Raw genomic sequence first — 25943 nt, 5'->3', positions numbered from 1 at the left:
GTTTCCTGCTGATCAGGAATTTTAAAAGATGTGCAGAACTTTGTGTAACTGTGTGTGATGAAATATATCTGTTTTTTTTCATAGAGTGTGACTGTGAGAGCGGCTACTGTGACATGCATACAGGAGAATGCCTGGCCGAGGCTGCAACAGTCAACCTGTGCAACATCAGTAAGTGGAGCAAATTCTAATAGCAGACTCCACAACAGAAAAATGTAGTGTGAAAAAGAACAAAACACCTTCCAATCCATGTTTTGTCTGGTTTTAGGTTGTGATGAGTGCATTTGGCATCTGATTGGAGACTTGCGTCTGTCCAATAAGACACTGGACCAGCTCAAAGTTGGAGTGTTGAACATCTCCACTGGTGCTGCTGCTAACGACAGGCTCAAGTACTACAACTACACCGCTCATCGACTGCAGGTACATGCAACAGAATGGACGAAATGTAAATACAAGATCACAGCGGCATACTCCATATCTGTGAAGACAAATTAAAGCTGCACGAGTTAAACATTTCATATGAACCGTGTTGCAAAGAAGTATATATCATGTGAAAATGGGGTTTTTGCTCATACAGCAACACATGAGCCCTAAATAAAGTCTTACATTTGTAGAAACAAAATGTGAAGTTCAAGACTGAAATGTTTGCCAAAATTACTGAAAAGAGTTAAAATAATCATTAATATACTGAAATGATGTCCTCCTCCCCCAGAATTTTGAAGACATCATTGCAGCATATTGGGGTGTCCAGATTATACAGGTTTTACAATTAAAAACTTTACTGTTAGAGTTACTGGAGTTATTGACAACCAAAATATTGGACATACATTGGTCTTGTGTCCAGAGAGACACCTTTAAATCAGTGCTGATGTTGCTTTGTGTCTGATTTATGCTTCAACAGGCAATAATTTGCTAAAATGTTTGCTCTGTCGTATCTTAGCTTGGTGTGGAGTTTTTCCCCCAAGTCTGCTAACAATGTAATGACCTCTAAGCAGATTTAAACATAAAAAGCTGCATTGGTCTGGCTCTTTGGGAGGAATTCTGTCTTATTTTTCCTTTAAATCTTCATAGTATGATGAGTTTTTAAAAAATATATTGTTATTAATAACTCACTGGAATGTGGTCTGATAAAGGATATAATCTGTTTTGTTTCCAGACTCAGTTTGAAAACTGGAGAAACAAGTCGTCTATGATGAAGACCCAGACTGGTGAGCTGGAGGAGGCGACAGACGCTGTGGTGTTGGACATCAAACGGCTGGGAGAGTCGGTCAGCAAACTCTTCATCTTTCATATAGTCATGTGCATCTCAGCAGTAACCTAACACTGTACTTGTAGTTTAAGCTGCTTTGCTGTATGTGCTTCCATGAAATCCTAGAAATTCTTTACATGGCAAGCAAAGTTGGACCTGAGATGTCCCAGTGATTTAGACTTACTGCAATCTTTGTTTAACACACCTTAGAGTCCCAGAGTTAACTTCTTAGCACATGACTTCAGCCACTAGTTGGTGTCATTTCTAGTTTTTCTTGTTTTCCAGGAGAGTGTGGTGAAGAATCTGGGGAGCGAGTTGGATACCGACACTCTGGAGACCTTCACCCTGGCTGAGCAGCTCAGCACGAATCTCACCGACCTCAACATACGTATTGAAGGTACTAAACGGCTGTGCTCATGTGCAACTTTAAAATGCAAGTTTAAATTTTCCATAGTTACATACATACATCTGACAGGCCCGTATGGGTACGTCTGATGGAAAGTTGGAAAGCACTGTAGTATGAGATCCAAGGAATGGAATGAAAACAGAAGCAAAGACAGTAAAGTGTTAACACAGCCTGTTTGTATTAATGTATGTGTTTGTGTACAGAGATGATCCATGACTGGGAGCTGTACAGCGTTCAACGGGATGTGGATCCGGAGGTGGTCAGACAAAACACTGAGGCGGCTCAGGAGATGGTGAACTGGATGAGGACACTGGACCTGTCGCCGCGAGAGCCCATCGCCACCGATGAGTCGACTGAGGCCCACGATTGTGAGCAGATTTAGACACACAGTGCAAACACGAAGCTGCAAAGTGCACAAACGAAGTAACTGTTACCTCCTGGTCTCACTGTAGTGAGCTGGGTTTGGTAAAATATGTATAAACATCAATATTAAATGAAAGATTCAGCATATTTAAAGAACACATGATTGTACTAAATGGTGTGGAAGGTATAAAACATGATGGTAGGTAAACTAAAAGGCCAGTTAAAAAGCTTATGTTGGCAAATAAGTCTGGCAATTATGGGATAATGTTGAGAGTAGAACAGTCCAAAATTAAGCCAAGAGACTCAGTTGTAGAGCGTTATCTACCTGTCTTTGCTCATTTTAGTTAATATTTTGTTAACTTTGGTCTTTCCAGCAAAACCCCTGAGAGTGCCAATCTGAACAAGAATGTCTTTTAATTCTTATGAATTCGAATTTTATGGGAGAAAAGCAAACATTTCTAACTGTTCTAATAACTATGGCTGTCCCAAAAATATCGACTGGGCCAACTACACTAGCGATGCTAAACTCCAGCAATGCTAGCAGGTTTGAGAGGACCAATAGGCACAACTGGTTTTTGAGCCAAATACGAACAGAGAGAGAGCAGCAGTTACTAATTAGCACTAAATATGGAGTGCAACTGAGGCTGATGGGATATCTAAAAATTGCGAAATTTTGAATTGACAGCATGTGGTATTGATATCTGGAAGCTGCCCAACACTACCGTCCCCAGACCCATTTTAAAGCTGTTAAAAACCTTGATTTTGTGTTGTCAAACTTTAAGAGCAAAAAAAAAATAAAAAATGCTAACATTGTTAAAGAAAACTAACAGTTAAAGAAGAAAACATCACTAAGTTACAAAGAACACAGACACAGTAAAAAAAAAATGTAGATGGAAACTGTAGTCACAGCTGTGACCAACCACAAACTCATATTCGATTTTTTTTTAAAAACAACAAATTTGTCACAGACGTCTACAGTAGCAACTCCTGAGTTGACCCAGATGTGACACGAATGATGAGGAGGTGATGTTTCTGGTTGTGTATTCAGTGCTGAGGCGCATCCGTCAGTTGGAGAAGAAGCTGGTGATGACGGACGGCCGCCTCCCATCCATCAGAGAGGTTCTGACCCGACTCTCCAGCAGGCTGTCGGACGCCCGTGGATTTCTCCTGAAAGCATCTAGCACCGTGCAGGAGACTGAGGACAAGAACAGAGCCAGCGTCCTCAAATTCCAGAGGAAAGAGGTGATTTCTCATAACCCCTCTCAGCTCCAGCTACAACCTTCACTCACCCCTCCTTCAACACTCCTCAACAACTCTGTTTGTCAGTATGGATGCATCGGTATATGATTCTATAGAGAGCTCAGATCTCCTCTAACTTCTGTCTGCTTTAGCTCCATTCACAGAGTTTCAAACAGTGTTGAGTTTTGCTTTATCACAAAAGGATTCTACACACACAGTTGCACAAGAAGGCTTTAAGAGAGCGATCTGGTTGTAGTTTGCCCAGCATGTCAGAGAAGTCTATTACTTGTGGTATTTAAGTGCTGAGAACAGAACTACAACCATGTGTGGGAGCTTTGGACTGTTACATTAGGAGGAGGCCCGCACAGGGGGAGAAGCTGCAATGCTTTTTCCCATGACAATATCCAGAGCCCACACATAGAAACACGGTGCAGCCAGCCAATTCACAGAATCAAGACTGTAGGGAGGAGATTCATGTAATTCTCCACGAGAGAAAAACAAAACACTGACAAGCTTTTAGACCGCTCTGCAAATATTATGCTGAATATGTCATAGATGGCCAGATAGATAGCGGAGAAATAGTTTAGACATCTTGGCAGGGGTATTTACTTTAAATCTGCTTTATTATAAGCAGAGATGCATGCTGTATTAATATATGTCGATGCATCTGCAATTTCTTTGGCAACCCTGAAGACATACTACGACATAAAGCGGTAAAGTAGTGTTGTTTAAAAGCAGTGTTAAAATTACAGCTGAGCCTTTTGCTTGAACATTTGCCACAGTATTTACTGCGTTTAAACTCCAGTTGCTACTGTGAAATGTAGCACCAGGTCAGAAAATATATGTATAGTAGTCAATAGTGACAATCAAAGAAGTTTGGATTCCATTTGAATTGTGTTGCGAATTTTGCAAGTTTTGACCTCATTGCAGCTTTTCCCCAAAGCTACCCAGAGCTGCTGAAGATTGAGATAAATAGATAGGCTTGCCACATTCACATATCTCTCAGTGTGGCCAGACTTGTTGTGGTTTTCACCCACCTCTTATAAGACCTTTTCTCTTCCTCAAAGTGACATCTGCCAAGATAATGGCAATGTTGTGTTGTTGTTTGTCATGCAATGAGAAATTTAATTCACACAATTTTCACACAAAATAAATAGCGTTTTACTGTCTTTACTGCAAAATTATCTTTTAATTTGACAAAAATTCTACGTGCAATTGATGGCTCGGTTCAAACAGGATCAAAAATGATCTCGCCATTGATTACTGTGCATATTTTTTTCCAAGATCAGGTACCGTAGGGCTCACCAGAAGTGATAGTACTCAGCCTCTCGAGATAGATTTGGTGGATACTTTGTCCCCTTAATATTAAAACAAGATAACCACCTGCTGCCCAAATAGCAGTATCTCCAAAGACCCCCATTAAAAACCAAACATCTGTAGCACAATTGACAGAACATCTCCAACAAACAAGGTTGATTTTGACCCGTTCTAATGAATTTTCTTGTGTAAAAATTAGAAAGTTGTGAAATTTTGCGATCATCACAATGTAAAATCTATGGGCTGAGTCTGAGCATACAGGTGAAGCCAGCAGAGAAAACCCCACTGAGCATGTGCACTGAATCACACAACTTAAAGGCTTAAAGCTGTTTTTTCTTTCAGGCACCATTTGTGCAATTTTCCATTATTCAGCTCCTCCTTAATACATTCACGATAAAGACTCACACTGTGTTTTATAACAAACCTGGCAGCTGCATCTGCTTGCTGGTGGTTTCTTCTTAGAGGCTGTCATGTGTTTTTTTTTTTCCTCTAGTCTTGATATGAGGTTAATTCATTACTGCACAGGTCTCCAAACAGGCTAATTGGTTTTTTTCGTCCGGTCAAACAGTGGTTGAAGGGGGTTAGCTTAGCCCACAAAGGTTACAACCAGCAGTGATCACTGTGCAGTCAGAGATAGAACTGACTTACACCTTTTCAACTCACAGAGGCACAGATGTTTCTCGTCCATACGCAATGTGGAGTTGAATTATGTTTTAGAAATAAACTTTTCTTCCCTCATTGCAACTCTCTGACCTGCAGCGTCTTGGTTGGGAGGAGGTAGTAAATTGTGCACCCCAGCATTACAAATAAAAGCAAACACTGAATGTCATCATGAAAAACTGCAGCAATGGAGAATTGCATTAATGTAACAATAAGGCGGCAGGGCTTCAAGTTGCTGTTATAAAAATGTTGCATTGACAATTAATCAAACGTGTAATGTGAAAAGGGTCACCGTTCTGTGCAGTTTCTTTATGCTTTTCAGACTTATGAGTGTCTTTTGTGCTGTTGTTTTGGGTTTCACAGTGCATTATTTGCCCAGCACATAGTATTACCTTATCAGCTTTTATTTTTATGAAAGTTCTACTATTTAGTAATTTGAATCCTATTACTGTTGGTGCATTACTGAGCTCTAATAATGTGCAAAAGTGGAATGTCGAATCCAGAACCTGGCTGGCTGCCAGGTAGGAAACACAGTAAAACCCCTAAATATTCCAACATCTGCCATGATAAATGGTTGGCAGTAATGTCAATACACATTATATGCAATGCATGTGTTAAAACATATAAAACCAGCAGTACGATCCTCCCATTCCCTGAGTTCACATCCTGTGCTTTCATGTCATGTTCCTGGATTTGTTGATTTACAAGTGTGTAAAAAATATGTGGTTGGAAGCAGAAAACTGTGATCCTGCAGAACAGCTGCTGCCGTGTGCGTCTGCGTGCATGCCGGTGTATTTGTGTGCACGTGTTATCAGGAGCAGGGATCTCCATGATCAGGGTCTCTGCTGTGAATGGTGGGCTAACCAAACAGGGAGCCTCTCCTAATCTAGGGCTCTCCGTCACCTCGGCGCAGACCGGTCGACACCAGCTACAGCCACAGCGTCGCAGGCTGCAGGGTGACCGCCGACAGAACAGTGACCTCATCAGTGCGCCGCACTCAGTCATGCAGTCAAATTAAAGGTGGCGTGAGAGTACTGTAACACATTAACCCTGACAGCTACATAGTACCTTTATGAATGAACTAAGTGACATAAAAACCTTCTCTTCATGGATCGGGATCATTTTTCTAAATAAATGAACTTTAGGGCATAGGTAATCTCAGGGCACTTTATATTGTAATGTCAAAACTGCACAGTGTTATAAAGAGAAATCCAACCAATAATTTCACAGTGAGCAAACAGTTGGCTGTGGCAGGGAGGACAAACTCAGTTTTAACGGCTAGAAACCTCCAACAAATTGAGATTTAGGGAGGACGGCTGTCTGCCTCGAGCGGAAAAGAAAATATGAGCATTTAACTGTGTAATATGTCAAAAAAAAAAAGGTGGTCCAGTAAAATAATTCAGCTTAGGTACGTTATAGGCCCTGCTGAAGTGACTTTAAAAGCTTCTGCACATATGACCGACCCAGCCGGGAGGGAATGTTCATACAACATTGGCTAACGTTGCCTACACGTTGAAAACTTTTCAATCAAGTGTTTAATGATGATTGTTTAAAATAATGTTACTATAAGTTTAAATGTTAACCAAGGCACAACGTTTTAACTGCAATAATCATAGGACGTCTTGAGGATATTGTCAAGGCCACAGATTATGATGCAGGATAACAAATAAAAAGAAATGCTTTCAGGATGCTACCAAGAATTCAGATGACATATTTTTATAAAACTTTTCTATAATGTGATATATTGAGAAAGGTGGAACATTTTGACCGCAGTGTTTGTTTGGTTGTTGTTGAGGCAACATATTATCGAAGGTTCTTCAAAAAAACATTTGCACAATGTTACATTATGACAAAGGAAGGGCATTCTGAACACTCAGAAAACGTTTTAGAAATGTCAAGGTGTATTAGTCTTACAATGTTTCTCCAAGAATGTTTTTAGAGAATGTTGCCTCACCTTTAGATAGAACATTCTGGCAACCCAAAGAAACATGAAAAACATTACATGACCTTTGCAGAACTTTCTAAGAACATTTTTAGAAAGAAAAATCTAGCGGATGTACTTCAGGATTATAATTCCTAACTACTCCTAACAGGCTGTGACCTTTATTGCAATGCTGACAGGGTTGCCATGACGGTCCAAGGCCAGGGAAAGCTGTCCGGGAAAAAAACAGATGAATGAATTAGTAATATCTCAAAATCACATTACATATACGTAATTAAAAAGTAAAGACACTGAAATTATAGTGCACAATAAAGCAAAGAAAAATGTATGGAGATGACGTAGGTGTGCTGACTTTCTCTTGAGGAAATATTTACATTTACAGGTTTTATGAAAGGTTTTTTGTCACCGTTAGGTTACTAAAAAACAGAGAAGATGCCGTACCTTCTTTTCTAATTAACTCAATTGTCATTTTTCAATTTAAGCGAGATATAATGTGTTTAATTTGAGATTTCGAGGTTTATTCTTGAACTTTGGCCAAAGCCAGGTGAGTCGTTTCTCACTGCCTCCGGTCTTTATGCTAAGCTAAGCTAATTACCTCCTGTAGCTCATGTCAGTGACATCCGTCTTTGCGTCTAATGCTCTGCAAGAAATCCAATTTAATATTCAACAAATGTCTGCACTTTGAGTAATTTTGTCCCATCTGTCCCTACTGTGTCCTAACTAACAAAGGTAAAAACATGCCCCAGCCAAAAACAAGTCAAAGCGTTGCTCTGATGGCTAAATGTTACCATGATTATTTCTTTGTCTCCCAGGTGAAGCAGCAGACTGTGACACAGGATCACGCTGCTGTCAACAACACGCTGGAAGCAGCCAAAGGCTTCATCTCCGACACAGAGAGAACCGTAGCCGAGGTGGATGGCATGGTGCAGGTGAGGCCAACATGACAACAAGAATAATTCACAGGACCTTTTATTAGTCGGGTTCAAATGTGAAACTGGATGAAGCTCCAGGTTCCTGCTGTCTGGTGATGCTCAGGTTTTCTTTATGGCCCAAGGAACGAGGCAGTACGTATCATAATCTAATAAACTGAGGGGTTGCATTGAATTTATGCATGAAATGGAATCCTGAGAGCCGCTCTGTGTCTGGAGCTGGCCAATTTAATTTGGAAGCAATTTGTGGATTGCTGGAGATTGAATAAGCAGCATTCTCAAACTGCTTTCCCTTTTTAGTCAAGTAGCTCTCTATTGAGTTACTCTGTGGGGAATTACAGTAATCCCACTGTAACAATATTAGCCTGGATGTATGTGTGTGCATGTTGTCATTCGTTGGACTCTGAACAATCACAAGGTAGAAAAAAAAAATCCAGCTGTGATAATGTTGCCAGTAGTTGTACCTGTACAGAGATTATTGAGCATATTGTAAGTGGGACGTAGATGCATATCAGTGGAATGCAAATGAAACGTTTGTGCGTGCAGAACGTGACCCAGTACCACGCAGCGATCGATGGCGCCAGCCAAAAGCTGATGGACAAGACGGAGCGTCTCTCAATGGCTGACAGAGATCTGGTTCAGAAGGCCGATGAGCACGCCGAGGAGCTGGACAGACAGGCCTTCCAGCTGGAGGAGTGAGACGCCGTCTGACACACACATAAATCAGACTCAGTCATTATACAAAACAGCTGAACACTGTAACTTATATATGACTCAGAATTATGGTAAATGTGACTTGAACATGGAGAAATGGTGGATTTGTTGGGGAGCAATTACACACCATGACACAGTAGTTCATATAGTATTTTGGTAACAGCATGGAGAATGTAGTAACAGTTCAAAATAAACTAAGTTTACAATGTTTATAGTAATGAATGAACATGGCACCCAATGCACTGGCTCACGGATATGAAGTTTATGAAACAGCAGAAGGTTTAGTAATAGAAATCTCAATGTTTTGGATTTTTTAAGGTATTTCTTGACATGAAGAAAATAACACAGAATAGAATTTACTTTAAAGGTGTTACAGCAGAGAGCAAGAAAGCTGTTTATATGTTCTACGACAATAAACACATGTATATGCGGGAAACATTTTTTAAAATTAAATACTGAATTTTACCCTCTGAACCCCAAGAGGTTTTTTGACTTTTTTTTATTTATTTATTTTTGCTCCACTCATATTTTTACTTACACTGGGCTTAATTCGTCACCAGTAATTTAAAATTTTTAATGAAATATCTGATTTTATGCTTAGATTTTGTTAAGTTTCCCAGCCAAACAACAAACACGAGATAAATAAGTCAAGGACTGTCCGAAAGGTAAAATCCCACGATTCTCTCCGTTTTTAGTGTCTGCCTCCGACAAATGGTGTAATCTTGGTCATTTTTAATAAAAACATGCCTTTCAAACTTACGAGGGTTAAATAAAAGATGATAATGAAGATATCTTCAAGTTTTGTATCCACAAAACAGAAAATCCTTAAAGTCGCATTTGTTTGTTTCTCTTTGTGTTTTTGTTTCCCGTTTGTCCACCTGGAAGCAGCAAAGTTTTTAAAGCGAACAACTGTCACAAATCGGCGTTCATTTGGAATTTCTAGCCACCTGTAAAATTGTATTTTAAATACTTGTTCTCTGTGTATTTCACAAGCTGGGAGCTAACTCTGTCTGTTGATTGATGCTGGACAGTTAACCTACATTAGTGAAAGTGAACTACAGTAATGATGTGAAAGCTGCTCAGATGCTCCACAGATTTTCTAAGTGTGTGTTGATAAAATCACCTTCTTTCACATTACATCTAGTCATCTGATCCGCTGTTAATATAAAAATATTGACGAGTGCAGCTTTGATTTAATATGATTTCCAGGAGCAGCGGGAATATTTGATGCTATTATGTAATTTGGAGGCGCTTGAATCTGACTGTGTCATCAATCAGCTCTTCTCCTCCAGGGATCTGAAAGAGAGCGACGCTAACGGCTTCGTGCAGAGGGCCATAAGTGCTGCCAATGTGTACAACAACATCATGAAGTATGTCGACGACGCCAATATCACCTCGCTCACCACCCTCAACTTATCCCAGAGAGCCGAAGATGTACGTCAGATCACGCGGTTCTGCAGCATTCATTTGCTTTAAATCGATTTCAATCAGCCTGCTGTATTTTTCTGTTTGTGTTTTAGGCCATCGCTGGTGTCAATGTGCAGCTCAATTACCTGGTGACACAGAGCAACAATGTTTTCAAGGAGTCTGTTTCGTTGCATTCAGAACAAAACGGTACGCATCTTCGCAGAATTAGATATTACCAACTTTATTGTTGTTAATGTGTGTAACACTCAGTGTACATCTGTTGTTTTTGTGGTCACAGAGGTAGAAGCTGAGGTGGCTGAAAACCTGAACTACATTGAGGAGACCAAAGAGACCATGGACAAAAACACCAAGAAACTGGCCGAAATAGTCCAGGACATCAGTGAAATTCACACAGGTAAGACTACAATTATTTTTAAGAAAGAAAAGTCATTTCAGTGTCCAGTTCAGAAGGAGTTTAGTGTAGTTTGTAGACTAGCTGAGCACAAAAACTGGAAACAGGAGGAAATGCTGGTTGGACTTAAACGGACTATCCCCAAGTCTGATTCTCTAAATGTCAGGCTGTTCTTTTTAGCTTTCATTTGATTCAAATGATACAAAATGTGTTTTTCTTAGTATAGATGAATCAAGACAAGTGCATAATGCATGGAGTACTTTTCCCCAATGACTAATTGTCAAAATCCGAATGATCTGCTTCCACTTCCAGACAGAACACCGCAGCGTCTGGAGTTCACCATGAAAGTGGCCGAAGGGACTCTGAACCGCTCAGCAGAAGTCCTCCAGACTATCACCCCCATCAGCAGCAAGGTGGAGGAGTGGGCCAGCAACATGCAGAACAACGAATACTCCACAGACGCATATGAACAGGCTGTTGTCTCTGCTGGAGAAGCAGGTAAAAGATCCAGGGCAATACAGATGCACCTTGGGTATCTGAAAGAATCAGAATGGTGAAGAATGAACAGGATAAATAATCAAAATGTGTTATTCTTGTTACCTGTTTATTTTATTTGGCTTATTCACCTCACAGTTCCTTACTATATGTGTCTCATTTGAACTGGTGTTTTCCTTTTGCAGTGGAGAACCTGAATGTGCTCGTTCCTGAGCTGCTGGACAAGCTGAAGGTGGTCGAGGACAAGAAGCCTGTCAACAACGTCACCACCAACATCATGAGGATCAGAGAGCTCATCGCCCAGGCCAGGAGTGTGGCCAAGAAGGTTCGTTCATTACTTTTGACTCACCAAGTTCCAGTATGTGCCTCTCATTCCAGGTATTATGTTCCACAGAGATAAACATTATCAGTAAAAAATGCTAAGAGACCTTTGAATAATCGAGGCCATTTTACAGTTAATGCAAATTTTGAAAGTATTCCTAGAAGTTGGAAAGAGTCCTTGAAGCATCTAGATTAAAAAAAAAAAACATTCCCATTTGATGCACAGTGGAAGAAATCAGAATTAAAAGTAGGTTTTCAAAGATGCAAGGAATTTGATGTGGTGATTTGTGGCATTACAGTAAACACTGAAAAGTAAAATATTATAAAATAGGGATTAAAAGGGAAAACTAGTGGTTGGTCAACAGATAATAAGTGTTACAGGTCAAATAAACAGCGAGTGTAGCAAAACCAAGGAATTTTAATTAATAAAAAGTAATAGAAATAGTCGCAACGTGTAGAAATGAGTGAAAGTATTCACTCGAGAATGTGAAAATTGACATATTTTATAAAACTAATAAAACATAAATAAGTCTAAACAGTAAAATATGAAAACTAGTTCTCAGCAGTTTCTCAGGTAGTGGAACTTTCGATTTATGTGACACAGCACACAAATTGATAGAAGAACCGCCAACTGTGTCTGCTAACAGACAGAGTCAATGCTTTATGGAAATATATGAGAGGCACCTTTAAGTGGTAGCACAGGTTAAGAGCACTGAAGCCTTCCTTCACAAAACTCACATTATCACAGAAAAGAAGCATAAGCATTATATTATGCTGAGCATGCTCATTCTGAATATTACATTTGTTACAGCACTATGTATGAACATCATCATATGTATCATCAGACACTATAGTAATAATAATGATTTCAACACAATTAGATTTTGCCATGCAAAATATTTTACATGGTGAAATTAGGATATAACAACACAGCTAAAATACAAAACATAAGGCTGGTATTAATAAAGTAATAGGAGGTTTTAAGGAGTGATTTAAAAGATATATATCATGGCATTTGTTCAAAACCTGAATCACATAGAAGCAAAATGTACAGAAAGTCATAACAAACTGTTTCTGTACAGGATTTAACATTGCAAGCGTAACAATTAGATATTTTCCATCAAAAGTCATGTTAAAACCCTAAACTCAGATCACTGACAAATTTCACACTTTTCATTACACAGACATGAACTTAATTAAAATCCAGCGTTGTGACAAGAAAATGAGACGCTAATACTGAACAATCTTGGGACTCTGAATATTTTCAACTTGTTATTTTTGTGAACTCTCCGTCATTGCAGTTTGTTTTCTGTTCCAGGTCCAGGTGTCTATGAAGTTCAACGGTCAGTCCTCAGTGGAGGTTCATCCTCACAGCAACCTGGAAGAACTGAAGACGGTGACGTCCATCAGCCTGTTCATGAGGGTGGACCCTGACAAGGACCCCATAGAGGACCGATTCATCTTGTACTTGGGAGACAGAAATGTGAGGAAGTCAGGGAAAATTAATTTGGTTGCTTTTTGTTTAAGGTCATCAGTTACTGTAAAAAAAAAAAAGGAAGAAAAAAGAAAAGCCAATCAAAGCTAGCCGCCAGAGGCCAAGGGCGAAGATGAAAGGCAGGGAGCAGCTTGTGGACATGAATAGTTGGTTGTGATCATGGGAGCAGAAGTGACAGGCTTTGAAAGCATGCAGTTGCCCCTTTTCCAAAGGTCTCCAGGAGACGCCTGACACAATAGTGCATGTGTGTGCCTTCAAAGTTGGCCTTCATTTACATAAATACTGCCTCCCCCCTCCCACTAGTGCATAGAAACAGTGCAGCGACCCAATGTGAGGGTTCTCTGTTCTCCTTTAACAGCTCTTCACCTTGGTGATTTCACTGCCACTGTAATGCATGCAGGGATGTTAGTCCATGTTTTTTCTGTGTACAATAAAAGCCTCGGCATGTTGGTAGTCACAAATACAAAATAACTACGCTTTTGAAACTCCTATTTATCAGGTAACATAGCATTTCACTGCAGGAAACACACAGCTCCACTGTGTTGTGGGGAAGAATTGTAAAAAAAAAACCAAAAAAAGACACCAAAACAAAAGCTGAGAAAGGAAAATGAACGCTCTGTTTTTGCTGTTTTCCTTCAGGGTAAGAAAGACTACATGGGACTCGCAATCAAGAACGACAACCTGGTGTTCGTGTACAACCTCGGGGGCGAAGATGTTGAGATCCCGCTGGGTTCAAAGCCTGTCAGCCAATGGCCTGCAGTCTTCAACTACATCAAAGTAGAGAGGTAATAAATGAGCTTCAGCATTTTGCAAGAATCATTTTTTCAAACTGATTCGTCCAAGTGGTTCACACAGGAATTGTCATGATCACAAATTTTCTTAAATTTAGATATGATATTACAAAAAAAGGAACTCTACCCAGTAGACTTTCTGACCACTGTCAGTGCTGTGGAGCCACTTTTATACAGGTGGGTCCTTGACAAACAACAAAACAATGTTGGCAAGCAAACAAATATTTTACATGGAAGGAAATTTGATAATCAAATTTTTTTTTATTTGTTTTTAGATCTTAAGGACATAAACTCTGATTGTGAAAATATCTTTTGTTTGTTAACTACTTTAATGTAAAATTTATATTATGTCAAACATATTGTCATCGTAATTGCTTCGAGTGTTCTTATTCTTTTAAAGACTTTATGATTTTGGTGTTTTATTCATCTTGTTTCGCTTTTGAAAGTGTAATCCACTTTCATCTTTCTGCTTTAGCGTGATGTTTTTAGCATCTACCTTCATCCCAAAGAATTCCCTATTTATTCTGATCTCTGTGCTCTGATGACTTGTCTCTGCCAGCAGTATTCATGTTTTTCTTGTTTTTGGTTTCCCTTGTTTTCTACCATAAATAGGGGGAAATAGGCCTTTTGTCGACATTTAATAGAATCAGTTGTGCCAATTTCGTGATTAAATACTTACTCGACAACAGGTGGCCTTCATCACGTTCAAACAAGGAAATTTGGTTACTTAGGGTAACTCATGGTTCTTTGCTTGCAGGCTGGGCAGACATGGAAAAGTCTTCCTGACCATCCCGAGCCAAACTTCCACAGACGAGCAGAAGTTCATCCAGAAAGGCGAAGCTCCTGGAACTGACTCACTGTTCGACGTCGACCCCAAAGACATAGTGTTCTTTGTTGGTGGCGTCCCACCGGACGTCAGGGTAACGACAAAGTTCCTTCGTATAAATAAACCTGCATGTAATGATACGATTGTTCTCCTAAATGACATGTGAACGTATCTTACACTCCAGCTGCCACCTCCTCTGAGTCTTGCTCCTTTTGTGGGCTGCATTGAGTTGGCTTCGCTCAACAACGATGTGATCAGTCTGTACAATTTCAAGGAGACTCACAAAATAGATGTTAATACATCACCACCGTGTCCCAGGTAAACTTGTGCATTGCTAGACTGACATTTCATAGCGGCAAAAATATATGTTTATATTGTTATTTACTAGAAACGACTGAACAAACTTGAAAACATCAATTTACATGTATGAAGAGCTGGCCATTTTGCACAGCTGTCCTCATGAGTACTTGTTTTTATGCTGAAGGTCTGTGAGAGGGATAAATCTGAGCTAAATGTATCACATGAACACCTTAAAATAGTCTTAAATGAGTATAGAATTATGTTCGGGCTTCTTTTCTCAGATACAAGTTGGCGTTCTCCCAGAGCCGCATTGCAAGCTACCTGTTTGATGGAACGGGCTACGCGCTCATCAATGATATCGAGAGAAGAGGGAGGTTTGGTGTCGTCACAAGATTTGATATTGCAGTGCGAACAGTCGCAAACAATGGTGTACTTCTACTCATGGTCAATGGGGTAAGTCTAATGGCTTTATTAGCATTTTGCACAGGCCTAAATTCTTTCGACTTTTTAGCTCTGTGGTGACATTTTGTTGTTGGCCATTGTGGATCATTGTTACAGATTGGACATTGTGCGATCTCTTGCTTGTTCCAGTGCTGGATCAAATAGAATTAAAACATTCAAAGTAGAAATTTGGCCCATTTATTGTACATTACATATACAGTAATTTGTCTCAAAATCATCTTTGTTAAATGGTAATGTATTTTTTTCTTGCTTCTCAGGATAAATTCTTCCTTCTGGAGTTAAAGAATGGCTACCTGCGCCTAATGTACGACTTTGGCTTCAGCAACGGACCAAAACTTTTGGAGAATAATTTACCAAAGCTCCAAATAAATGATGCAAGATACCACGAGGTACATTCCAATCTTTACTTAGTAAGGATCCCAACTTGAACCCGTGAATGTGTTGCCATAACTGTCAGTGTTGGGATGTTTCCACAGGTTTCAGTGATCTACCATCAGTCAAAGAAAGTTATCCTGCTGGTGGACAAGAGCCACGTTAAATCTATGGAAAATCCAAAAACCACACTGCCCTTCTCAGATATCTACATCGGCGGGGCTCCATCCAGTGTCCTCAAATCCAGGTGAGTTAAATATGCCTGCAACCAAAACAGAACCAAACTCAATGTGACAAAAGAGCTGCATTTACAGTGTGTTATTTGGCTGCTCGGAAGCCACGAGTGAAACTGATTTTTATGGCTTTCCCTACAGAGAAATCATATATCATGGTGGCAATGATCTGCACATTCTAACCTGCCTCTCTTAGTTTTAATAGGTAGGAGGGTGGAGAATTGTTTCCAGTGCTTTTAGTATTTTTAAAGCTGCGTGGGAAGCAAACAGTTGCTAATGTTTCTCAGGAGTCGTTTCCATCAGCTTCCAAGAAACATGTATATGTGCAGGAACCATTTAGCAGGGCTTTTTCAGTGACAACAGCTAGTAAAACTATCTGATTAACTCAAAGTCAACCAGCAAACATCTCATAAACAAACATTTTTCTTGTGAACTGGTGGACACCAAACCAGAGTTTAAAGGGAGGTCAGTACTGGAGACACATTCATCATGGCTCCAAATATATTACTGTATCTTTTCTTTTTCTAAGCAATATTTGTTAACAGATTAGTTGCAATTAGAAGTCAGAGGTTTGTGTTTTTTATGCTTCTGGTATTAAAAAAGTAAATTGGATGGAATTTGTGCTTTTGTACTACACATCCCCTGCAAAAACAGTAACTTTTTTGTAAGGATTTTTTAAGAGGAATTACTTATCAAACACTTTATGTAAGAAATTGACAGATAAAGCCAGAGTAGATGGTAATGGTTAGCTACCTGAGATCCAGATTTTCTCCAACAATGCAAGGTTTTATCATGGTGAGCCATGATGGGGCAGTTTTACATGTTGGTCTCATGTCTGTCAGCAAAATTTTTGAGGCTGACAGGTGATGCCTCTTGGGTCTCAGAAAACAGTTTTTGATAGCAACTTTAAATTTGTCATATGTATTCCAACAGGCAAGAGCTGTCCGCTGTTGTCGGCCTGAAGGGCTGCGTTAAAGGATTCCAGTTCCAGAAAAAAGACTTTAACTTGCTGGAGGAGCCCGGCACTATTGGCATCAGCAGCGGCTGCCCAGAGGAGTCCTTTGTAGGTGCCCCCTCCACCACTTCACACACTGTCAGTGATAATGCACTATGTATGTCCCTCTGAAATCAATACAGATCTATGGGTAAAGAGTGGATGGCACACATCATCTCACAAAGAAGTCAAACACACACTGAAACTTTGACTTTCAATTAAGAGAAAATAAGCGTTGGTTCTAGTTCAACAGCTTTCATATGAGTCAGTCGATATTTCCACTGGAGGGTCACTGAAGTGTAAGAGGGGTAATAGGTGCTGAAAGTGAAATGTGTTTTTGTAACAGATGTCTCGTAAAGCCTATTTCAATGGAGAGAGCTACCTGGGATCCACAGCAAAGATTTCACCTTTTGATAACTTTGAGGGAGGACTTAACTTCAGAACGCTACAGCCCAGTGGACTCCTGTTCTACCACAGCGAAGGGGTAAAAACAAATCTTCTTGCACACAACAAAAACATGCATGTTCAGCAAGTGATATGATGCAAAATGAATGTATTATTTTTTCAAGCACTTATCCTGCAGACTAATAACCATGAACCTATTTTCTCCCTCTTCAGTCTGATGAGTTCAGCATCTCTCTGGAGAACGGAGGAGTGGTGCTGAACAACAGAGGCACAAAGGTCAAATCACACAAGAAACAGTACAATGATGGAAGGACGCACTTCTTAGTCGCCTCGGTCAACAACCAGAAGTAAGTGTTTGACTTGTGGCAGCTGTTTTAGTGCACATTTGTGTTCGACTTTGAGTCTCGCCATCGGTACATTCTGTCTCCAGTCAATTGTACACATAAAAATAAAGCAGAGCTTCAATAAAACGCCAATTCCATTGGTTTGCCCTCCACATATAGACCTAAAGCCCCTATGTGAAGAGTTTGTTGTATATTTTTTTTAAAGTAGTCGAATGTATTTGCTAAATGACTGATAATCATCAAATGAATAAATCTCAGGACCAATGTCAAACTGGTTCATTTTCTGACAAGCAACTCTTCCGTATGATTATATCATGGCAGTTTTTGTTTTTTTTTAAACTTAGATTTTGAAAAATTACAGGCCACATTAGTTCAATTCCAACAAATACTATAACAGGGGAGTCATATCATAGACCTGAGCTCCAACCATTTGCTTTTCATGGCTGAAGTTCTGTTTGCTCACAGATATCCAGATCCTCTGAGGACCTATGGAAGTGCATTAGCATTTCTAGAGAAAGAAATAGAACTGTGACTATTAAATTGTATTATTTTTTAATATGAGAACATTAAAAATTGGGCAATTAAGCTTTAGCTAAAGCTATCTCACCAGTTCACTATACCTACCCAGATTGCAGCCATGGCTGTTTGTTTTTGTTTCTTTAATTTGCTTTTTGCCCCACATACTTGAACAAATAAACTATTTTAACAAATGTATTTATGATAGAATACATTTAAATCTGATTTAATGGTAGATTAATCAAATAATATCATGTATATTTCATTGAAGTTTTACCGCTACTCAGCTACACTTAGCACGTTAGCTTTAAATAGCACTTGCTCATCAACTTTTACATTTTTTCTTCATTATTGTTAGATTCTGCTCCTGCATAATTGGTGTAATATAAAAACTTAATTGCTAACATGTCAAAACAACAATTTGACTCTTTAAATACAAGACAAAAGGAAAAAGTGGGTATATTAGCTTTAGCTAAGGTTTCTGCACCAGTTACCTGGAACTAGCAGACAGCAGTCACTGGTGTTTGTTTTTTACATACTCTCTTTCTAGTTTAGTTTACAAAACCTACACTGTACTAAACTAGCTACACTTTCATATAGCATAATAATATTTATATGGTAATGTAAAATGTCAGGCTCAGGTTTACTAAATATTAACTGAATATTTAGTTGCTGCATCAGGGTAAGAGGGGTTGCAACTAAAGAAAAGGTTAACGGCTTCTGAAGTGAGTGACTGATTCGTGAATCACTTCAGGTATTCACTGTTGGTGGACGACAAAGACAAGCAGGAGAAGAAGCGTCCATCATCAGCACCAAAATCCTCATCAGAGTCTTCTATAAGGACCTTCTACTACGGAGGGACTCCGAGCAGCAGCTTCAAGAACTTCACCGGGTGCATCAGCTATGCCTACATCAACAGGTAAACCACTACTGAACAGTCAAAACAGTTAGAGGGCATGAATTCTAAATGAGGATTTGGCTCAAGATAGATAGACACTATATTGATCCTGTGCAGGAAATGAGTCTGTTATAGCAGCTACAATCCCAATCAACAACTCATACCCAACACTGAACTTACAACATTTCTGGCACAAAAACTATTCACGTAAGCACCTTAACGTACAGAAGACTGAGAGCAAGCTAATAAAAATATAGTATGTAATGTGTAAGATATGAGTGCAAAGGTGTAGAAGATCTAGAATGTAAAAAAGACAGTGTGCAATATGACTTGCATATCTAAAATCTCCATATAGCAAACAGAAAGATATCAATATACACATATGGAATGGTCTGTGAATATGTGCAAAATCTGTATAGCAATAAACATTTGTGCCCGTGCCGGGTTAGATCTTATTCGTGCCTATTAAGCAGCATGATGGCAGCTAATAGAGAGGACTTCCTGCAGCATTCAGTCCTGCACCTTGGTGGATAACTGACCTCGACATTTTCTACAGTTTCATTTTGCAGACGCTTTTATCCAAAGCGACATACATCTAAGAGCTGATACTACACAAGCAAGGATCTAGTCACACTTCAGTTTTTAATGACTTTTCCTGAATAGTGTCCATTTCAGTCCTTATGATGGAGCGGGCCTTCCCGGTCAGTTTATTAATCTGTCTGCTGTGCGAGCACCCTCCAGCCAGCACACCTCGCCAAAGAACATAGGAATGGCCACTTTAATCTAGTAGAAGGGGCACTAAGGGGGCCTGCAGATGTCTTGAAAAATAAAGACTCTGCCAGTTCAGCTTGTTGTCCAGCTGTACTTGTATGTATCTATGTCTGCTGATTAGTATGGAGGCGTCTTCTCTCTGTCCCTCAGCAGTATGTGAGGCGAAGACTGAGTGGTTAGGACATGGGGTTTGTTGCTGTGGATACATGATAATGTGCTGAGAGTGTTTTTGCTGTGATAAATCTTCTATCTGTGTTTCTGCAGACAAGACCGGGACATTGAGCCTGAGGACTTTCAGAGATACACAGAAAAGGTCCAGACCTCCCTACAGGACTGTCCAGTACAGCGCCCCCCTGCTGCACTCTTGTCAAGGCACAGAGATAACACTGCCAGAGCCAAACAGAGCCAATCACAGAAGGTAACATTAAAATAGTACCTATAGTACTGCAGACTTTAGTGAATCCATCTTTTTGCCTAACTGTTCTTTTTTTACTGGGTTGCAATCAGTTTACTTGATTTTCAATAAATGCCCTTATAGGTTGCCAGGGATAAGTCCAGCCTCCCTCCAGGCCTGCTGGAACTGAAAAGTGACAACCAGGAGCCATCAGAGCTGAGCACTGAGTCCTGCTACCTCACCTCGAGTCCCAGATCGACCCACCAAGCCTTCCACTACGGTGGCATCGCCAACAGCAGGCAGCACTACGCAGACATCCCAGACTCTCTTTTTCAGAGGTAGGTCGGGCTCTTTAAACGTAACCTCAGTGTCAAGTTTGCGCTCTCTGCACATGTGCGTCATGCTTGTCTTTCGAGGGTGTCTTTGTGTCTGCACGCATGACTAAATGCATCTCCGTCCTTCCAGGTCCCACTTCTCCTTGTCCCTGAAGACCTACTCGTCCTCTGGCCTCATCTTTTATGTATCTGATGTCCAAGAGGACGACTTTATGGCTCTCTTCCTGGCCAACGGAAAGCTCGTCTACACTTTTAACGTAGCACACCAAAGAGTTAAAATCAGAAGCGAAGAGAAATACAACGATGGTGCATGGCACAATGTGAGTTCATGAAGCAAGTTCAATGCTCCGTACTGTTGGTATGCAATGATAGATGTATGTTCTGTTAGTTATGTATTAAAGTGACAACCTCTTCTCTTCTCCTGCTGAAGGTTATTTTTATCCGTGATGGGAGCGTGGGCCGATTAATAATTGATGGGTTCACGGTGCTGGAAGACAGAGCTCAGGGAAGCAACGTGTCCTGGCATGTCAGCAGCCCCATCTATATCGGAGGAGTTCCTCCAGGGAGAGCCCAAAAGAATATTCAGGTATGGGCTTAAGTTTAGTCTGGGGAAGAGATTTACATTTTTATTTTGTAAATGCTGCACATGGGACTCATTTTAAACATGAATATTTGGTGTTTGTCTGGGACATATGTAGTCACACAAGGAGACATCCAGCTCTGTGCTCCCATTCCCAAGAAGTAACTCAAGACAAGGATGAACTCTGAGGTTTTAAAGCTGTATTATTTGCCTTTTTTGCCCACTTGGGGGCAGCAGAACAAACTGTAAACATAACATTGAAATAATGTATGTTATAAATGCTATTTACAACAGTCTATTTACACATTCAACAGACAGGAGTTGTGTCTGTGCCCTACTTATGAATTTAAATGAAATATCCTCTCCCTGTTACCTTGTTTTGGCATTCCAAAATATCTGAGGACAATGTTCTGCTCTTGAAGACAGTTACATTCTAACCTTGTGTTCCTGTTTTTCATCTTTTATAACTTGTTACATGCTAAAATACTATTTATACTGTGTTTGTATACATCTCTTTTGTCTTCTCCTGTAAACTGTAAAGACATTTTTCAAGTCTAATCTTGGACTTAGGAGCAGTTACATAAATGTATCCCATTACAAGTGATTTGTGGTGACTAGTTTACCCCAACCTCCGTATAAAACCACTCATGATAATTAACAAGCAGAGCAATATCATAGTGGGAGTCGTGTGTTTGGATTCTACCTTTTCGTTTAACTCATATCATACTATTAAACAAACAACACGGCGTAGACGCCATCAGTCTTCTTTAGCCCTGTATCTCTTCACAACTCTATATTTCATTTTATTCACAAGCCCATCAGATTGAAAGGATTTCATTTAAGTCCCTTTCATAATTAAACTCTGCCCACATATTCTGTGGAAAATGCATCACATTACCAAGGATAAAGGTGCTCTAACTGCTATTTCACTTTGACTTTAAGGGGCTAAATTAAATTTACGACAAGATATGCAACCCCTTTAATAATGGGCACAGTCATGTGACCCATTGTTAATATGAAAATGTTTATTAGTGCAGCTTTAAAGTGAGCTTAAACAGCAGTCGCTTTGGCCATCATTAGGAAATGCAAAAATATCACCTAACAGAGGCATGGACAGTCCCATCAGAAAGTAGTAGAAGTAAAAACCCTTTACTTTTCACATTTTATGTTGGATACTTGTGCTAAAATATTTTAAATTAATTGCAATTCACCAATCTACATTCAATACCCCAGAAAAACAAAGCAAAAACAAAACAGAATTTTCAAAAAAAAAAATTTCAAACTCTTTACTCACATTTTTATTGAAGCACCTTCAGCAACAATTACAACCTTTAGTATTCTTGGATATCATGCAACAAGCCTTGTACACCTGGTCAAGCCAGACCAAATGACACTATAGCTGCAAAACTCCTGAGTGAACTGAGCAATGGTGTATTTTATTATTCAGAAATTCAATTTTTCATTGTAAGATGAAGAATGAGTTATTACTTCCTTTGAATGTTACATGGTGTCCGTCCTTTGATTTATCCAGAAAGCTGTTTATTTAATAATCCAACTGTTTTCCTCCCTGTAGAGAAACTCTGCTTACAGCTTTACTGGCTGTTTGAAGAACATTCAGCTTGACGGACACTGGCTGCCCTCCGTGTCGGAGACTTACGGAGTCACTCCGTGCTTTGAGGGACACTCTGAGGCGGGAACATACTTCTCAGAGGAAGGAGGATATGTGGTCTTGGGTACGTTTCTATAAGTTTCAAACATGTTTTAACCTCCAGCGTCAAACATAAATTTGGGAACTGACCATTGCTAAGTGTTGATTTTGTGCGGTCTTCCTCCCACAAAGTGGCAACACATACATTTTGGCAGGACCTGCAACTGTTTGCAAACTGAGCATCTGTTAATTTACACGGCTCATTAGCTCACAAGCCCCTTCGGTCTTTCACCATCCCGTGTGCATGGAGAGAATGCGGCTGGGTGAGGCAACACGATACCCTCAGTGCAGCAGTGCCGAGACTGTGTCGGTGTTGAGGGGGGGGATAGGAGAGGGTGAGGGGGGGAGGTGAAGGAACCAACAAATGAGGGAACTGAGCTGCAGCTGTTGGATGAGTGTAGGGATTTTGCATGTGCACGCACCAGAGAGAAACTGATTAATGCGGCATAAAGATAAAGGACAGAATAGATAAAGTACCCACAAGTCACTTCATCACACTGTCTCTGCTTCCTCCACCTTCAGATGAATCATTTTCTGTGGGGCTGAAGTTTGAGCTGGCGATGGAGGTGCGCCCCCGAGTGGCGTCTGCGGTGCTACTACATGTGCGCACAGCAGACGGCTACTTTACTCTGTACATTCATCATGGAGCGGTACGTCTTCAGCGCAGATGTCCAGATGAAATAATCTCATTCAGTTTGAGTCAAATTTCAAAGGCATAGATCTCTTCAAACAAATGTGTCATATATGGCTGTGTTCTTTTCAGGTGGTTGTTCTGGTAAATGATGGGACTAATGAGTTCCTCACAAAGGTGTCACCAAAGCAGGGTATTTGTGATGGCACCTGGCACAAAATTACAGGTGAGAATTTCATTATCAGCCCTCAAAAGCCTTCAAAGCAATGATGGGTACACATTTGAAAACAGTGGACTGTGGATATGTCCAGCAGAAAAGCTTTAAAAGCACAGTTTGGAGTTATAATTCAGCTCTGATATTGCTATTAGAGTCAGTATTTGGTGTCAGTCTAAACAGGTTATACTGCTAAATGGACTCTTGCTGTCCTAAACAGATAAATCACGACCTTTTCAGATAAACATGATTTCATATAGCTGTTAATTAATTAAATTAATTAAAAAAGTCTGTGCAGTAGCCACAGCTAGCTCGCTGTTGAGATGGCAATGGCTCAAACTACCAATTTGTTCCTTATTCAAGATTCAAGATACTTTATTATCACTATACATGCTTGTACAAGGGTTATTGTTGTTATTATTGTTAGTCTTGTGTTTGATAAATCATTAACAGTTGATACTCCAACATCTTAATAATTTAGTTTTGTTGTATCACACAATAACTGAACAACTGAATCTAATCATAACGGACAAAAACGCAGAAACTAGTTGTGCTAAAAGTTAACTAGACTAGCCTAGGTTAGTTAGCTTAGCATTGGAACACTTTAGTAGACTTGAATGAACAGATCACTCCTATAAACAGTAAGATGCTAACAGCTGGCATGAAGCTCAGGATTGAATTTCAGGATGCCCACCATGTAAACCAACAAATTTAAGTGTAGATTAAACAGCTCACCAGCCTGAGGTGAAGAAAATATAATTTGCCGTTAGATCCTGATCAATCCTGTCTGCATGTCAGGGACAACTGAATTAATGAAGCTGTTGCTGTTGTTCCATGTACATAAATGAACGATGGGATGGACAGGGAGTAAAGCAGTTTAACGGGCTATCCATTTTGGTCTTTTTACTAACAAACTGAATGCAATCACCTGCCCAAATTACCAGTTGGTTTTTTAATGAACTAATCATCATCTATAATCCTGGATTAGGAGTTAATCTGCAAGTAATATAGTATTTTATTTGATACTTGGAGTTGCTGCTTTTCTTGCATTAAGTATCTGAATACTCAACTTTATCAAAATCAGATAAACACAATGAATAATCACAACAGAGAGTCACAGTGCTTTGCTTTCATTATAAAAACACTTTCCTGTTTGGTGCCAGTGATTCGAGACGGCAACATTGTCCAGCTGGTTGTGGACTCTGAGATCAGCCATGTAGTTGGTCCTCCGAACCCTCTCTCCTCAGACACCAAGAGACCAGTGTTCATCGGTGGAGCTCCAGGTGAGCCAGCGACAACAACTCATCTTTTATTTTCTGCTTTAGTCACACCTTTCTTATCATGCGATGCGCTATTTCTCCTTTCAGATCTTTTCCTGCCAGAGAACATCATCACCAGGAAGGCCTACGTAGGCTGCATGAGGAACGTGACCATCGACATCAACAATCGAGTGAACTTCAACAAAGCTGTTCTGGTCAACGGAGCTGTCAGCATTGGAAGCTGTCCGGCAGCATAACACTCATGTCATCTCCATCCCCAATACAGCACTGACCAAACACATAGTAGAAACTGTCTTTCTGTTAAACATACACACTTAGAGTATCATCATCCATTTCACTCTCTGATACTTGTTTCTGTCTGTAATTTGTTGATTCTTGTCTTTTGTCCCACACCAAAAATTAAGACCAAAATGTCCAAATTTATAAATTAACCTGAAAGAAAACATTTATAGGAAAATATACACAAATCTGAATGGAACCAACCTGTGGAACTTACTGTCTTTTCAAGATTTACACTTTCTTTATTCTTAACTGTTCACAATAAGAAACACACACAGTGACATTATTCCATTTTACAGTACAATAAACTCTATCACTCCACTTTGTAATCTTGATGGCACATTTTTTTGTACAAGTTCATGTTCAAACTTTCTATTTTGTACTGTTTAATTTCTGATAATAAATAAATGTTTTACATGCAAGCTTGGCTTTTCACTAAATATTCCTCTGGTCCTTTACACTTGGAGAATTTTAGAAAAATGAAGAAAGATCCTGTGTTTTATTAAAAATTTATGAAGTGGCCGAGAAAGAACACAAAATTTAATAAACGACTTATTCAAGTGGTTTATTTCACTCCCGTTTTTCATTTTTGTTAGTTCCGTAGGACATGCTATGGATACAATAAACGCTGCCCTCTACTGGACACCTGTTTTGGAACAATTTT

At 39.7% G+C, this 25943-nt stretch overlaps 1 protein-coding gene across 1 annotated transcript in view; it reads left to right on the top strand.

The window, feature by feature from the left end:
• Positions 1-25701, top strand: part of lama4 (laminin, alpha 4) — a 31758-nt gene extending 6057 nt beyond the window's left edge. Inside the window, exons 8-40 of the mRNA XM_008285637.1 lie at positions 85-168; positions 266-417; positions 1154-1264; positions 1532-1643; positions 1856-2020; positions 3064-3257; positions 7986-8102; positions 8649-8797; positions 10109-10250; positions 10337-10430; positions 10522-10638; positions 10948-11133; positions 11316-11455; positions 12770-12934; positions 13586-13731; positions 14495-14657; positions 14748-14881; positions 15145-15316; positions 15583-15714; positions 15802-15944; positions 16864-16993; positions 17271-17408; positions 17543-17676; positions 18944-19108; positions 20123-20276; positions 20397-20590; positions 20718-20907; positions 21018-21173; positions 22741-22900; positions 23398-23525; positions 23639-23732; positions 24884-25003; positions 25088-25701. Of these exons, the coding sequence (XP_008283859.1) occupies positions 85-168; positions 266-417; positions 1154-1264; positions 1532-1643; positions 1856-2020; positions 3064-3257; positions 7986-8102; positions 8649-8797; positions 10109-10250; positions 10337-10430; positions 10522-10638; positions 10948-11133; positions 11316-11455; positions 12770-12934; positions 13586-13731; positions 14495-14657; positions 14748-14881; positions 15145-15316; positions 15583-15714; positions 15802-15944; positions 16864-16993; positions 17271-17408; positions 17543-17676; positions 18944-19108; positions 20123-20276; positions 20397-20590; positions 20718-20907; positions 21018-21173; positions 22741-22900; positions 23398-23525; positions 23639-23732; positions 24884-25003; positions 25088-25236 (4730 nt within the window). The 3' untranslated portion in view covers positions 25237-25701. The remainder of the gene's footprint in view (positions 1-84; positions 169-265; positions 418-1153; positions 1265-1531; positions 1644-1855; positions 2021-3063; positions 3258-7985; positions 8103-8648; positions 8798-10108; positions 10251-10336; positions 10431-10521; positions 10639-10947; positions 11134-11315; positions 11456-12769; positions 12935-13585; positions 13732-14494; positions 14658-14747; positions 14882-15144; positions 15317-15582; positions 15715-15801; positions 15945-16863; positions 16994-17270; positions 17409-17542; positions 17677-18943; positions 19109-20122; positions 20277-20396; positions 20591-20717; positions 20908-21017; positions 21174-22740; positions 22901-23397; positions 23526-23638; positions 23733-24883; positions 25004-25087) is intronic.
• The last annotated feature ends 242 nt before the right edge of the window (positions 25702-25943 follow it).

The sequence above is a fragment of the Stegastes partitus genome, unplaced genomic scaffold, assembly GCF_000690725.1.
Source record: "Stegastes partitus isolate 25-593 unplaced genomic scaffold, Stegastes_partitus-1.0.2 Scaffold411, whole genome shotgun sequence".
In the NCBI taxonomy this organism is placed as follows: Eukaryota; Metazoa; Chordata; class Actinopteri; family Pomacentridae; genus Stegastes; species Stegastes partitus.
The sequence above is the reverse complement of the archived record's forward strand: the minus strand, read 5'-3'. Positions and strand labels throughout refer to the sequence as shown.